We start from the raw sequence: 16,826 nt of genomic DNA on the forward strand, positions 1-16,826 counted from the left end.
TTTGTTGGCAGTTTGACGCTCCTTCCATCGTTACATCAGCTGAAAATATTTTTCTGTACCATTACACTAGCAGATATTTATATTCTCTCCAAACGGTTATTAAGTCTCAATATCAATAATCAATACAAAATATTATTATTTTATTGTTACCAAAACGGCAGCGCTAGCCCCTATATATTAGAAATGACTCTCTATTCGTGCAAAATAATAATACAAACATTTTATTCAACGTACTTCTGCACTACTAGCTTTACAAAGTTGGCTATATGTTGAAATTCGCTCGAATTTTTTATATCTTGTGGATGATGTCGAGCCGATTCAATCGCAAGAAGAGGATCTCAGGTTGCATCATGTCATGCATAGTTAAGTCTCTGTTCATCTATTTGCACTATAATATAACACAAGAAGGCTCCAAATTTGGTCAGTATTTGAAGCTGTATGATTAAATAGTTCATGCCATTGTATTCTACCTTTTCTGGCTGTAATAAAAATTAGAGGCTTGTTAACTCCGACTGGTTCCTCTTAGTGATATTCTGCAGGGACTTGCCTTGACATTCATATCAATCATGCGTCTATCATAATCATTACCAAGAGTCGGAGCTGTCTTACAGTGGAGCGGAATACGTGGAAAAAAAGCTATATTTTAATGAACTTTGATATGTTGTGACATGTCGAAAGAATCCTATAAAAGCACAGACTCCGAATGAACTCGAATTTGAGGCCAACATAACTTAGGACTCCCTCCCCCCTTTGCTCGTGTCTTTGAGGAGTTATAAGTACCTAACAATTCGACTATGAATACAAAATAGCCTTAGAAACAGACCGAGAATGTTCGCTTGCCGACTATTCGCGTAACCAGTACAACAAAACCATACTTGATAGTCGTTGAATTCTTCAAAAGATGATAAGTCAAGTATCTTCTTACATGAAGTAGAGGAAGGATGGAAATCTCAAGTGATTTCAAGGTTCATCCTGATCTATGAGGACCCCTTCTGCGCCGTAGCACTCGCTACATTCGTAATGCCCTGACCAAGAGCCTTTTCCTTTCACTGTCTATTCAAAAATATCTTTAATAGTATATCCGTCAACGCGATGCTAAAAATGAAAGACCTGATTTTGGCTTGGATAGCGCACACACAACGTTATACAAAATCATGTATGTACAAACGTATTAACGCACATTTATTCATATCGCTATGTATAGAGACGACCATTCTTTTACGTTTGTCGTTCTTTGACACGTTTAATAGACCACACTGGCTGGTTTGATCAACTACGCTGACGCAGCAACGTGTTAGGGTACGAGTCGTTTGGATAAGTATTCATTCCATTTTTAATGAAGACTCAACACAGCTTCAACTCGTTAAAAACGCAATATCCATAAAGGCAGAAACCAAGAAGCCATAAAGTTATAACAAGGACTTTAGTGTTCACGATAGAAAGTGTTCTTGGATGCCAGGTTGAATTTTCATTGGCACCTTCCACACAACTGCTATCGACTTGATAAAAGGGATATTGATATCGAATGAAAATACTAAAATTACGTGTAGGAAGAGGCGGCAACACGCAGTGTCACTCCGTTTACGCAATATATCGTTAAAGATAATAACACACAATCGTATCGGTAAAATAAGTTATTACTGTCCAAGTTATGATCATTATTTAGGATGTCCAGGATAGGCATTTAATATATGCACGATGGCGCTTATATGTAAATAGCAGCTTCGGATTTTTACTAAACATTAACATAAAACACTAATCTATATTTAGCATTAAGTTAACACTGCACTTGGGAATATGGATGGCTATACGACTGATGGTATTTGCGAAATATGATTATTTTAATGTGTATTCGTAAATTGATAGTGCTTTCCAAATAGCTCAGTACGTTAATAACCGCCCAGTTCGATAAAACTGCATCAAAAGGATATCATTTTGCTATATCCTGACAAAAAAGTTTTGACAGTAATGTAAAATTGTTTTGTCATGCTTGTTATGCTGTGACACGATATCATCGTTGATTATTAATTGGTGTAGTCATAAAGATATTCTCGGCAATGGGTTTTGTCTGACAAAATGTGATTTTTCTAAAATTAAACAAACACTATTTTTCGATGCTATACTCGCGCGGGGCGAAGAGGCAGGAAAGCGATTTTTAGTCAGTTAATTCATTCATGTCATTATCAACTGTAAAAATCTATCGTACTTCTTCAATATGAAGATAAACTGTTTCATTAGTAAATAGAGTGCATGTGTTTTTAATTTGTGTTGTACTGCCAACTAATTTCTTAATTACATTGCTAAGCACAGTCACAAAAACTAAATTACCGTATTAGAGAAATTGTAGTTTTAGCCCTACGATCGGCAAAAATGTAGCATTGGGTGAGCTTATTTTTGGCCTCGTGACAATATTTGCCCTTATTTTTTTCGTGTTACATCGTAACTTGTTCGTGTCAGACCTCCGGAAATCGTACACTGACAACATTCTTATTGTACGTATTTACGCCTAGGTTTCACAATAAAATTGCGGGGCGGACGAAATCGACTTGGTCGATACAACGCATCTCGATCAGTTAGCAGGATTAAGGCTGCTCTAAATGATGCTTGGCAGCGTCCTCGCGTTATGCACAAATAAGGCCTGCAGCTGAAGTGTAGAATCGATTCCTAGCTATGCACGAAATACCTAGTTTATCCTTATATATTTATACACACCGTATTTCATATTTATCTAAACGCTATTTACTTCCCATAATTTTAGACCACTCTGCATAATCGCTTGCCCTTCAAATTTGTTTGGATTTTATTTGTCGCCAGGCTCCATCGACCATCAAGTCCCTAAACAACATTCGTGACTTTATTACATTAGTGCTAAGTCAGCAAATCCTATTCGCGGTTTTGGGGCTAGCCTGTAGCTATAGTGCCTCAAGAAAAGCCTGGACCGCACCAATTAATTTCATAATAATTCGTCGAGAAAACCCGAGAAACATAATGGTTTGGCAACCCTAATATTGGTTAAATAAAGACTGTTTAAGCAAATTCTTCCATCGACCTAAATTTGTTCACCTAACAATCGACCTTAAGTTTATATACCAGATATATTGTTTAACAACAAAGTTCCGACCAGGTACATTTTGTCAATGGCTTGAAACAAAGATGCTCTTCGATAACCTGGCAAAGGCAGCGTGCCATGGAACAATGTCGGGGAGGCTCTGGTGAAGCTGGTTCTGTTGAGTAGGCATCTGGATGAATTGGGACGTTGAGGTCGAGCCGTTTGCGCACGAACGACTTCACCCATCTTTGACTATAGCGAAGCAGAAGTTTTTCTGCCGTTTTCTGCAAACAAGTAGAAACAGTGAAAGGCTACTATAAGCGACAGGAGCACATTAAACACTTAAAACCAATATGGCGTACTAAACTAGAAGCTAAAAATCGAACATCTAGTTTTGCGGCTGTAACGGTCGAAAAATGTAATACATTAGGCAAACAATGAATGACATGCTGCGGATGGCATGTAGGAACCTATCGATACCTCTTTTTGAGAGAGCCGCTCTGTCACTGAGCCTCGTGTGATAAAAATATTGTCTTCCTGGCCAATATCCATCCGAGATCGAACTACCGGGTTTTCTCTAGCTTCGTTCGCCGTATCGGCTTTCTCCTGCTCTTCTAGCATTGCACAAAGATATTTCTGTCAACAAACATAAAAACAGCGAAATAAAATATTTAACTACGATTACAATAGAAACACAAATCTCAATATTTCGGTCACATTAGGCGCTTTAGCTCTGTCGTAGACACGCTATTTATAATAATATCTATTTATCTTTAATGAAGTTGATAATATATATGGACTGAATGGCCTGTCTTTCTACGCACAAAATGTCTTCCCGCATACTTACGATGCATGGCTCTGTATCAAAATAAAGGAATATGAGATGAACTTTGTGGCAAGAAAGTTTCCCTCTGTCGTCCAGTCCCAGCAGAATCTTGTGTTTAACAAGAATCTGGTTTACATGGGCTATACACCGCTCGAGCATGTGGTATAGCTGTAACTCATGAAAGCGACTTACATATGCTAGTGAAGACAGATAGCATGAGATAAATATACATGAGAAAGTTCGCTCAAATCTTAGTTTCGTTTAGTAAGCATGGGCATTTATGCAGCTCAATGGAGAGAGTGACGATCATAGAATAATAGAGACTGTAACATGTAATTTGAGACTGTAAATTTAATTCTATGCCGAACAGTATTCGAATTAACTTGCGAGTGCGTTAAGGCATATTCCTATAACAAACGCTGTTAGGTTTGGATTTTTTTTTGAGAAATAATGTGGAAAATAGTTTTGTCGAAATACTTACCTTTAGTTTGATATACATAAAAGCAAAAATGCCTACTGCATTAACTATAAGCCAAAATACACCGCCGCCGAACAACGCTAGTCCTTTTGTGCCTGGTGAAAGGTAAGATCGGATAACAGGTAGAAAGTTAGGTAATCTCTTTTATTTTTAGAACAGCACTACTTATTTTAGCAGTGCTCCGATATTCGTATCAGCACTATGTCTGTCTATGTTCTACACTATTGTACAAGGAAACATACAGTCAGTAGCACCTTACATGGAGTGAATCGTGAATTGAAAGCAACTGAAAATATTCAGATAAACTCAAATTAACCGATTAAAATAATCTACTACATACGTGCAAATATTTTTTCCAGTGATGTACGTACATGCCAGAGATTCAGTCAACCATCAGATGAGCACCTCAGCTAAAAAATCGATATATAACAGATAAATTACTCACCAGAAAATAGCAACGATAGCAATATAACAAATCCCATGAGCATCCACATCAGCAAGATCCGTTTATATAGTATGTTGTAAAGTGTGAAGCGCAGGTCATTTGTTAATATCTGCAGTGCTAGAACGTAATCTTCCACGGTTATCTGAAATAACAATCAGCAGACAATCCAAGCGACGCATCAATAGATTTTCTATTAAAATTCTTGCAAAGCAAGACTGTAGTAGGCAGTAGAAGTAAAAGACGCGCTTTCATGATGGGTGTTTTTCGTTTTTATCGGTACTTGTAGATAATCACCTTGACAAATTTCATATTTTAAAATTTTGTGATTCATCTATTTAGACCTCCTTATTTTTGTCCTTACGCGGAGAAACAGAAATAAAAAAACCCTTTGCCGTCATTACGTATATGGTCTCTTAGCGTCCATCATCAACTCACTGTTAGATTGGTGTCCATAATTTCCTCTGGTACGAGATTTGGTTTAAATTTCGCCCTAGTCACCCACGCGCAGCTTTTATTCGACGGCAACACGGTACAAATAACGTCTCCATTTACTGAAATTTGCAAAGTACATTCCAAACATATAACACATTGCAGTTCAGTTAGGATATCTACAGAATTTTCGATGCGCAAAAAATAAATTGTGGCACAACGCATAATATTTTTCAAAACTGAACTAAATATGTGAAAATGATACGCCTCGCAGCGAGGTTCACACTCGCCGTCGCCATTTAGATGAAGTCAGCTCATATAATTGTATTGTTATTGTTACTATTGAAAACGTAGCGAATATATACAGGCGTAGCCGTGAAAGAAATTAAGCTCTTTGGGTACGAATCATAAGAACATAGTGGGACCTACAAAATTTGTCCTGCGAATTTCTTCGAGCTGACAAGTTAGGCCACATTGTGCTGCTTCCACTAGGCGGCGGCTCGATTGCCACCGGGCTCCTCGGAGGCGATGGGCGAAGAGCCATTGGTTCGATTCGGATCTCTGTTGAAGCATTATTAAATGAATTCGTTTCCTATGTTGTAATCTCTAATACCCAGTACTGCTTGATGATTTCTGGAGGGAAACCGTAATAATGCCTTTCCATGTAGAAAATAATTTTCATATTTCGTTTCTATTATAAGGACTAACCAAATGTACACGACGTAATATTCAGTGCACGTTGTATAAAAGAAGAAAGTTCCAAGAAATTGAAAAGATACGTGCAAAGGAATATATAGTTATACAGGAGATGTGTAATGTTTTTCTTTTTTTCCTAATTTCTTTAAATTAATCAAATGGATATTGCGTCATAAGGTAAGCTTTGTATCCAATATCGTTTATGTAAACGAAGCAAAATCTACGCTGATTTTTGATGGCATGCTTTAATATTATGTATTCACAATGAACTAACTTCGTGAAGTAATAGGCGTAACTGGATTATAAACTCTCAGTCTTATGATTTCGGTAATTGTCCATAAAAAAAGCATTTTTAACTGGCTTTACATCATCTACTTTTTAAGATTACAGTCAAATTACTTCACAAAATGAAACATCCGCAAGTTTAACTAGCGCTGGGAGTTCCACCCGCTTCAACTCAAAAGAAATGCAACGGATCCGAACAAATCGTATTTCTTAGCAAATTAGCATATACAAGGAAACAAAAAGCCCTTATATCTTATTTGTAGATACATAAACATACACTTGCACACACCTGACTGATCTTTCTGTTGCAGATTTGCATTATTTTTTGCTTGCTCCGACGTTCCGCTGCTAGTCGTTCCCCATTTAGCATCTTTGATGATTGCCTGCTGTTGCAAGGCTTTGGTAGCCACGACCTCTATTGAGCTGGGCTGTATCGTTGCTGCGCCTTCGCTGCCGTCGTCCTCCTCAAATCTAACCCATGTTGTATCCTTTTTGTTTCTGGCTATACGTACTTTCGACTCGCCTATGCTTTGCGCTGGTGGCTGTTCAATCCAGTGCCTCTTAAGGTTGTCTTGATCGAGTGCACGGTCGTTCTCGAGGCTAGTCACTCCGGTAGACATGCCCGGGTTTTCTGTGCCACCAGATTCTGACATCATCTGGAAGAATGGCGTTGTTAAATGGCAAATACGTAAAATATCCTGCATTGTTGCTACCAAGAAAAAACAAATATCTATGGAAATTTGCTAGCTATACTCAAGTGAAGACATTATTTAGGAGAATTAGATAAATGAATGTATAAAAAGGCCTATATCTATTTTACTGTTAACAATATATTATTAATCTACAGAAAGCAGTGATTCTTAATAAGCCAAATAGGGTACAGTCCAAGGATACCGTTATCCTTATAAGCAATAGCAATATTTCGTACACGGAAAGCTCTAACCTCAACGGCAGGGAGGCCGCTTAAGCTTTTGGCAGAAGGTAGAGTCCTACTTATTAACAGTAAATATCTGAAACCCCAAGTACTTTGAATATTATTTGCAAATGTATGCGTGATGCGGCGATATTATGAGCTCAATTTATCTGAAGAGATCACGGAATTTTCACGGAGGGAGCAAGCGAACTTGAGACTTCCCGCAGCTTAACTACCTCGCCGTAGTCGTAAATATAAGCTCGTCTCTTATAGCCCGTTTATAACACAACCCACTGATTCTCGATGGTACTTTAGAAACTTACTCTATACATTGCGCCATCAAGGCGAGGGACAATACGTAATCTTAAACTTTTTTACCGCCGCATTTGTAGGCACACGCAGCTGAACATCTCCGTACATTACGCTCGTTGGAACACCTTCACTGCAGAAAATAACCATAATATTGAAAGAAAGGCGGGGACCAACAAGCAAAGTTCAACGAGGATATATTTGAGGAGCATAGCAAAATATAATGTGATGGGTCTCATAATGAATCCCCTAACCATCGTAAGTGTGTTAATGATTACGTTCATGGCTCTTTCGCTGACCTCTAGAATATAACCTGTCTCGACCTTGTTTAGGATACACGCCCTATATAATCATTTCGGTAGCGTCTTCGTATTTAACAAATATTGACTGCTACAGAATGGACTTAGAAGAGAAAATATTGCAAGTCACGAACGTGCCTACGAGAGCATAACAATTAACTGAAATTAAAATGCCAAGTAGTAGACACAAAGATACGATCCTGCAGCGATTTCCTTCAGCAGAGTTAGTAGGTCAATACGCAAGCGCGTGTGTGCGTGTCTGTCTTTGCTCTACTGAAACGTAAAAACGTACGAAGACATTTCGGCTAAATATACGTTTCTATATTCAGAGTAGTAGATTTACGTTCGAATAAAATGTTGATTCCACGAAAATTCGCGATAAAGCTTTCATACCTAGACTTGAACAACGATTAACATATGCGAACGATCATATTTATGTAATGTGTGCAAGCCCCATTTTTTAAACGATTCATATTATTAGATACGATTGAGTTTTGTCAAACTGATCACTTGGAGCACTCGAACAAACTAATATTCGTGAATTGGTAGATGTAAGACACTCCAAGTCTTGACCGACTTTTCATATTTATATTGTACTTTTTGAGTCACCGTGTTTAATATAGAAAAAAAATGGAGGAGTCAGGCCGTAATACAGTATATCACAGATAGAACCAGATATATGAATAATATCATTGTGATCACATTATGGAAGACGACGTTGTGCTAAAATAGTGGCCATATGCATAGCTCATATTGAGCGCCATTTACCTATCATCGTTTACGTAGGGAACTACTCTAAGTATATGAAATAATGCTTCCAGACCTTTAAACGTACAAATCAAAAGCAGCCATTTGGTGTATCTAGATCTCCTTATCGAAGTGGATATGCTAGAGTTTCAAGCAATAGTGTGCAGAAACATTTAAGGGTTGTAGTAGATTAAAATTGCTACCAAAAGACTTTTATCTTTGGTTACAGCTTCTGTGCTTTGGACTAGTATTATTGTTACTACTATTGTTATCAAGTTTAAAATTTACTCAGAATACTCATAGTACGGATACGGGCTAGTTAACGTTGAACTGAGTTCGACTTTTGATGGTGGTAAAATTATAATTTCTTTATCATGTATCGACTAAGAGTCGAACTATTTTGAACTTCCGACTGAGCGATATAACACCAGAACAAAGCTATGCCTTGGAGTCTATGTAACTGCAACTACTTGCAACTCTCGTTTCCTGCTGTAAGAGATAATTGTATGCTAGCCAGACCAGTCATCAATAATGATTACTGCGTATGATGATATATTGCTTACGAAGCAGCTCGGTAAGAATCTTTCTTTCATGACTCATCGTTAATTACAATTGTTTTTATATTACCTACGTTTAGTTGCTTGCTTTTGTTCAGTTAATTTAGCACTTGTTCTTCATTCACGTGGTAGCGTTTCCACTACAAGATGTTTCGGATAAGATGCTTGACGTGTGTCCCGGTTAGTGTTCACGACGATATTTGATTGTACTCAGACATTCAGACGGAAATGAGTTTAAGGGACGTGAATTGATGCCAAATTGATACGCTAAACATTTCGCATGATGGAATGACACCTGTATTCCATTCAACAATTTATAGGTTAGTCACTGTAGTTATTACACCTGCCTTCAGTTTAGCCAGCTAACCCTCATATAACAGTCCAGTTGTAATTGTTAGTTGAGCCACGTTTACATTTTATTACAACGATACTTGTCACCGTAATCGACAGGCCAGGTTATAGGCACGAATGCAATAGGCGCAAGCGCGTCTCATCTTTAGCATGCATTCTTAGCGACATTTCTGTTGCTCGTCGGCAACTTATGTTTTTCGACCTCTCTAGTAAATGTAGTAAACATATCTAGTAGACAATCAAAGCAAGCCAAATGTATTACCACATATTTAAACGCTCTACTGCCTTCCTTAAAAAAACAGGTAAAAGAACAGGAAAAAATGATATATATATATATATATATAGACTCGTTTTTGAACATCCTACTTATTCATTCATTGATCCTTAATATACTGAACGACTGACAAATAGCGTTGGCAATATTTAGTTCGACTGGTATTTCATTTATATCTGTTGTCAGTCTTAGATTAGGGATTAAAAATACTCATCGATTTAAATGAAAACTCGATCGTCAGTTAGAACTTTAACTAGGTGACCGAAACGCTCCACAGAAATAGACTATTCGTGGCGCTTAAGGTAATACAGTCCAGACCATAGACTTATGGAAAACGAAATTATTGTAGGTAACTTTCCCTCAGAAACGTAAATTCTGCATTACCTTCGGACCAGGAGGATCACGTCTTTCTAATGGTGGTTCATATTAAATAGAAAAAAAACTAGGCTTGATTAATCCGCATGTTTCAACGTGTTTAAACTACTCTGCAATGTTGTGCCGATGACAGCATGCCCTTTTAAGTGCATATAGCACCTACAATACCAACATAAACGATCCGATGCTCGTAGTTGTTAAAGAGAGTAGCGCAGTTATTATTTGGCACAGCATAACATCTTTAATCTAATTTATGCTGAGTTAAATGCGGTTGTGACTACTGATCACCAGCGAATACCAGACACCAATCAGTAGAAAATGAAGCTTCAGGATAAATGAAGCGATCGCAAAGAAAGCCTCGTATTCTTTTTATACATGCGTAAATCTAAATCCAAACTAATTTCATACATTCGTCACACCTTGACATTCCAGGGCGGCCTTGTTTGGTAATCTGAAGAATATTCTCGTTTCGAAACTGTCCTTTTGCCAGTCGATGGGTCCTCTCCGAGTTTGACAAGCATCCCCACTCTGCATCATCTGATTCTTTTATAGGTCGTGAGCGCCTCCCTACTTCGTAAAGAGTCAAAGAAACAATAAAGATGCGACTCCCGGCAGACTCAGCGGCATGAAGTGTTATCAACCAAGCTTGAGTCAAAAAGATTTACTTAATAATAGACGACAATGCTATCTACAACTCGCCTCGTAATCGGCGCTTATTTATCATTCCCATAGCATGTTGTGCATAGCATTCCCAAACGCTGTTGTGAAACTCAAACAAATATATAATGGTTGTTGTTAATTGTCGGTAATCAGTAAAAACCGCCTAAATAGATATGCACCACATTCAGCATTACCTCGAATCGCTTTTGCGCCAAGAGTAAAACACCCGTAAATCAAGGCTGTCTCTTCCACGCTGTTGTTGCTGATACCCAAGTTTGCTACTATGATTTGGCCATAATCTATATCGACAAAAATGTCATCCAACACAATATTGCATGTAGAGCAAGTTAGTGTACATCTGGGTGGAGTAATCAGACCACCATATCTCGTGAAATAATGATATTTCTATGAGCGAGAAGAGGCCATTAATAAAATTCATATTAAATTTTGCCTTCTTGTCAGAGAACACAAGTCCATGAGAAGTAAAGCGTAAGGCGGACAAAATCTCTAGGTCACAGCATTAACTCTACTGAGACTAGCCCTGCTGAAGTGCCTTCGCAACACAGAACTTCTGGAAGAAAGAAGGGCGCCCAGTTAGTCAATCAACAAAGGCCAGACACATAACTATGACATAATAACAGCGTTTATACGCATGTTGACCCTTCAAATAACTAAATAGCAACATATAAAAGCCCAGGTAATTTAGAATTAGGTGCAGCCACGAAAGACATATATATATATATGTGTGTGTGTGTGTGTGTTGTAACTCCACGCTCCGAATAGTTCATTTAGCAAATATTCATACATGTGGAGTTCTCAAAGTCTGGTGCGCCCAGGAATGGTCGGGTCATTCTGATTTTCGTTAGGGATATAACATAAACAGCCGAGATACAAATTAGAGTGCAACAAGCGGACTTGTAAATGTACCATTTTTTTATTTGTTACCATTTTCATACCATTATCAAAAAATGTTTTAGGTAAATTAATCCTTATACATACAAATGATCAAGTTATGGAGATTAAGTTTACGAGCATATCGTGCAACTTAAAGTCATTCTGGGAGCAAAATGGATGGTACACATGTCTGATGTTTTGTTTTGAAGTCTTGCATCTTATTTACCTTAATACAGAACTTTGTGATTACCCTAGGAACGATTGTTACATTATTAAGAGGTATATATTAACAGATTTGACTATGTGATAATCACCCCACTACTTCCTACGAAGCAATTAAACAAAATTATTATCTACTTTCTAAAATTTAGCCTATGATGATTCACCAACAAAGAGGTAATAACTGGACACAGAGATCACTGATTTATAACTACGAATGAGTGGTAGGAAGGTTTTCGTGTACAAGAGACACTACAAAAAAGATTGCAGCTGGAAGAGTGCACGGGCTTTACTGTATTCGTCAACCTGATGCGTGGAAAACGATTGTTCTAATAACAAGTTACTTTAGCAGAACTACAGCATAAAACGTGCTCTATCGTACTCTAGGTGCTGATGAATGTAGCACAGTGAACAAGTTCCATCTTAAACTCCATGCAAGAGACTGTAAAAAGCAGTATTCACCAATTTGACATACCAGCAATACAATAATTGTGTATTTGGTTCTGTGCGTTCCCAAATACTCACGATACAACACCAAAATCATAAATCTGATATGCTATAGGCCAACCAACCTTTAATGTTAATAAAAAATGACGGTGTTTGCCGTAGAAACTTCTTACATCCGATCTTCTACCCAGGTAGGAACAGACGGGTGACAGCTGATATTTTTCTGTGTACGGTATTCAGCGCTCCTTAGTTAGCTACCTCACCTTCTGGCATTAAGTAAAATTTTGCCCGATATGACTGATCAGTCGGAATCACGCCACAAGAAATGACTCAATAGGCCACAGTAGCTGGGCGATTCAATGTATCCAGTAGATGAATAAACACTTAACGAAGACTGATGAACTAACGAGACACGTTAAAAACATAGAGATAGCGGCAAATGTTGAAATGTTAAACACACACAGATCCGTATTGATAAAATCGAAAAGCTTATTTACGATATCGCGAAGAATCTAGGGTCGAGGCTGTCATGTTAAATGTTAGTGTCATTGTTGCCTCCCATACACACTCACACCTCTGCACGCACGTACTAACTTGTAGAAGCAGGTACAAGGTGAAGGCGATAGGAACACTTTACCGATTAACTGAGTGGCCGTCCAGACAAAGCACATTCGACAGGGGGCTATTTACATGTTTTGAGCCTGCTTGAAACCGCAGTACAGCATCATTACACAGTTGTCACAATAACGGTGACTACCAGCGACGGCAGCTGATCGCCGGTATCATTGTAACAGCAACGCCAGACAGAGGCTATTCTTCAGACGCAACGGGAGGTGAACGCCATCATGCGTTTCGTAGTTGTGTTCCAAACAGGTTCGGGAGAACCAAAACAGTCCTATAGCTAGCTGCTTCTCAGTATGATCGTTGCACACCTTGAGAGGCGAAAACTGCTGCCGGCTTTTCGATTCCCCCACTGCGCTCGAAATTCTGCCATAAAAACAGCTGTGAACACGCCCACATAGGCGTACAGACAGACTCACAAACAGACGGATACATTCATAGATGGGCACACACTATCTGCAGTGGAACCTCAACGCATCTGCTCCATTTCCGACAGCAGCTGCAGAGAGTGGCACGACCACAATACGTGCCGAGCTGCAGCAGCAAATGTCCCTAAGGTCGCATTGACAAACGTATATTACCGATGATGATACCTATGACAATGTTGATGATGTTGACGATTACGACCAGAAAGAAGTCAGCAACTTCGGGAAACGACAACAGCGCACGCTGTAGTGGTTGCCCAGTCACAAGACACTACGTCGCCACCGTCATCACATCACATCCGATCAGCGTCCGTCACGACTGCGGCTACAGTTGAACCGCCGCCCGTCAGAAGTATGCGTGAAAAAACATTGAAGTGCAGTTGTGTTCTTTTACCGTCACCTCGCGGGGAGAGCGAAGGGACCGACCATTAACCGGGCAGGGCCACAGGCACCAATGGCAGCAGCACCAGATCGGGCGATGCTATTAGCTAGCCGGCCTGTTGCTGGTCCGTACTTGTTGTTGTTGTTCCTGTAGCTGAACTGAAACGGCGGCGGCGGCGGCGATGGGCACTTCTGCTGAGGCGACTAATGCGGCTTTCGCTCTCGCCCTATTTACTATTGTTGCTATCGTCGCTGCTACTAATGCTCCGGCCGCCGTCAATGTATTCAACAGACAACCCACGACGGCCACGCACAAGCAGTCGAAGCAAAGCAGATGGAACGGACGACGGAAGACGCACCGCTCCAATGGACCAACAGTTCTGCCGCAGTTGCTGAGTAGTTGTCGCTGACGCTACCGCTGCTGTAGTTGCTGTCGTCACTGTTAGAACACATTGTCATAACTGGTGGCGCGAAATGGCTGGCGTTTGTCGGTTTCAACACGGCGGCAACTAACGAACCAACGACGACTAACGAACCAACGACGGGATCGAACGAAGATAGATTGACACCGCTGGTAGCAATGGCCGATCATATTACAACAACCGCTGTAGCCTCGGGAAAGGCGGACCACTTAGCATGGCCTGCCAAAACGTTGCTGTTCGAACAATCAGCAATAGTAGTAATTATAACAGTAATAGCATCTTAGCAGTTTTATTCGTAACACAGTATCTCCTTGACAGCGTTATACAGGGGTACTGGACAACGGCGGCACCAGCAGCATCCTTTTCTCATCTCTGATCTCTACTTCGTTTCATATAGGACAAAGTGTACCTCGCGCTAACAGCATTGGCGACCCGATAACACATTGCTACAGGCAGATTGACACACACAAGGGAGGCACATGACGGCGACGCGACTTGCAGTATGGGTAATAGAGCTGCAACGCAATCTTTTGTAGAGGCTCGCGGTAGCTGGCAAGTGGGCCGACAGGCGCGCATGGTCCGCCTGGCAACAACATCAATAACAGAGTTGTAATGGTGCTGCAGTGTGCGCCCTTCTAAAATCTCGGAAAAATTTTTCTTGAAACGGTGGCGTTCCTAACCGTCACAAGGATGAATTCAACACATCGTTGGTCAACGATTTTTGTGCATTTCGTGTTTTTGTTGTTCGAACCCATCATTTAGGGATTGCTGGCAAAAGAACGTTCCATATACATTCTACGCATAAGAAGTAGAACTCCGAGGGTGAGGGCAGATGACAGAGGGCGAGTGAGAGGGCCTCGAAGCACTTCGTCATAAGGCTACACCTGCCAGTAGAAGCAGTAGAGGCGGGTCTGGAAATACACGTTGTATGCCGACGGTCACGTGACAACTATAAGAAGGAGGGTACAAGCAGTTGATTTTGGGTATGTAACGGCTATCGATACCTTTGTCCATATATACATATATATATATATGGCTTAACACAAGACACACGACGTTTTCAAATTAGATGTTAGAAGCTCAAATTCGTTTGCAATTCTTAAAAATTAAAACTAATTTTAAGATAACTATTCAAAAATCGTTCCAGAGAAGTGTCAAATGTGCGACCTCGCAACATACAAATTATTATTCCCTTAACACATTTAGACTGAAAAGACTGCCCACTATTTGTTTCAGGTGATATACTAGTATCAGTTATTCAAAGATCACATATATCGATGCGTTTCATGAAAAGAGCATGTTTTCATAAAATGAGAGTCAGATGACCAGCATTGTTATTTGCCGAAATGAAGTAGCCTTCGTGAATGACATGCTGATAACATTATTTGGGAAGCATTTTAGCAAAACAGTCCCTACACTGTGTATTGTTAAAACCGAAAATTTACGAAAAGGTACGTTACTAATTTTTTTTTGTTATAATAAAAAGCACTGGATAGTCAAAAACTGTTGAAATAATAACCTGTATGAATTCACAGCATTTTTCCCTGGCCGCTGAGCTGTATCATATTAAGCGCAGACGTTACGAAAATGTAAGAAGGTGCAACAAAAAGAGACGGTTTCCGTTCCAAATTAAAAAAAAAAAACGTTTTTATTTAAAAAAAGTTTACCGACTGGCGGATAATAAATACGTGTCAGAATATACTCAGAAAAAATCAGTTTTTAGCGGTGTAAATAGAATGCTGGCCAAATGGCGTGGATATTATACTAACTATTTATGCTACAGGATAAATTAGACATATACTTCTCCGAATAGTGAAGTCTACAAAAATACTCACGATCTTTAAGCTTGGCTTATAGATTGATGTAGTCCTAATCGCCTTGAAAGAAATATTTCTGCATGTACCACTGATCATGGTTTCTTATTGGATACTAATGAGGCAGTTTCAGAATGATTAACCCCGATTTCATTTGAACGAATGCTGGGTTAGCATTCCTGCCAAAACCCAAAAATATTTGCTATGCGAGTTTAATGCTGGTAGGGCAAAATCGTAGTCGTCTGGTAGAATGGCTAACGGTGATACCAGGTGTGAAAGTCGAAACATAGAGGATAAAATCGTAATTTTTTATGACTTAAATATGTGCTCAGTAAATTTGCGACTTGATACGCGGTGCATTTGCAAGCGTAACCAACAAAATTGTACTGTTCCAGCATCTAGAACACGACGCCTCTGCACCGAAAGCAGGTGTTTCCGGCAAGCCAAAACTTCACACTATCTAACATTTTTAGAATAAAAAAATCTTTAAATCGCATATTTGTGTCACAGTTTTGTAGCGTACCAAAGAAAACTCCATGTCTAGTGGAAGTTCTGCAAATTCAAGTGGTTATTCTGATATTATAGGCTTTTGTTCATTCTACCAAACTAAATCATGCCCGACGTGCTGATGATAGGTAAGCTTGTAGCGGGAGTATTATCATAAGACGGTATTGCATAGATTGCGTGTTGGAGCATGTAAGAAGGTTGCGTGGCGACAACACCTAAGTTGCGAGGCGCTCTAAATACCGAAGTGCAACTAAGAGCAAGTATATAATTGTTCTTACTTATACCCTATGCATACAATTCTAGTAAAACCGTTTAGCCGTGCAGTTAAATACAATAATGCACAAACGACTCATGATCAAAAGAAACCCAGAAATCACGTAATTGGGGTATCTGTGTCTACCTA

At 39.4% G+C, this 16,826-nt stretch overlaps 1 protein-coding gene across 6 annotated transcripts; it reads right to left on the minus strand.

Annotated features, from left to right (window-relative positions):
* Positions 1-194: 194 nt before the first annotated feature.
* Positions 195-16,714, minus strand: LOC111269370 (uncharacterized). 6 transcript variants are annotated; one of them, XM_022848908.2, is made up of 10 exons: positions 12,751-16,714; positions 12,379-12,476; positions 6,498-6,864; positions 5,657-5,788; positions 5,234-5,349; positions 4,799-4,940; positions 4,357-4,448; positions 3,897-4,043; positions 3,530-3,685; positions 195-3,333 (listed from the first exon to the last, which is right to left on the minus strand). In XM_022848908.2, the coding sequence occupies exons 1-10, from the start codon at positions 12,800-12,802 to the stop codon at positions 3,103-3,105; spliced, it is 1,533 nt and encodes a 510-aa protein (XP_022704643.1). In that variant the 5' UTR covers positions 12,803-16,714; the 3' UTR covers positions 195-3,102. The 6 variants fall into 6 exon arrangements, with proteins under 6 accessions (XP_022704643.1, XP_022704648.1, XP_022704647.1 ...); XM_022848913.2 differs by lacking the exon at positions 12,379-12,476 and having other exon boundaries at positions 13,468-16,714; XM_022848912.2 differs by lacking the exon at positions 12,379-12,476 and having other exon boundaries at positions 12,891-16,714.
* Between the last annotated feature and the right edge of the window lie 112 nt (positions 16,715-16,826).

The sequence above is a fragment of the Varroa jacobsoni genome, unplaced genomic scaffold, assembly GCF_002532875.2.
Source record: "Varroa jacobsoni isolate VJ856 unplaced genomic scaffold, vjacob_1.0 scaffold_1382, whole genome shotgun sequence".
In the NCBI taxonomy this organism is placed as follows: Eukaryota; Metazoa; Arthropoda; class Arachnida; order Mesostigmata; family Varroidae; genus Varroa; species Varroa jacobsoni.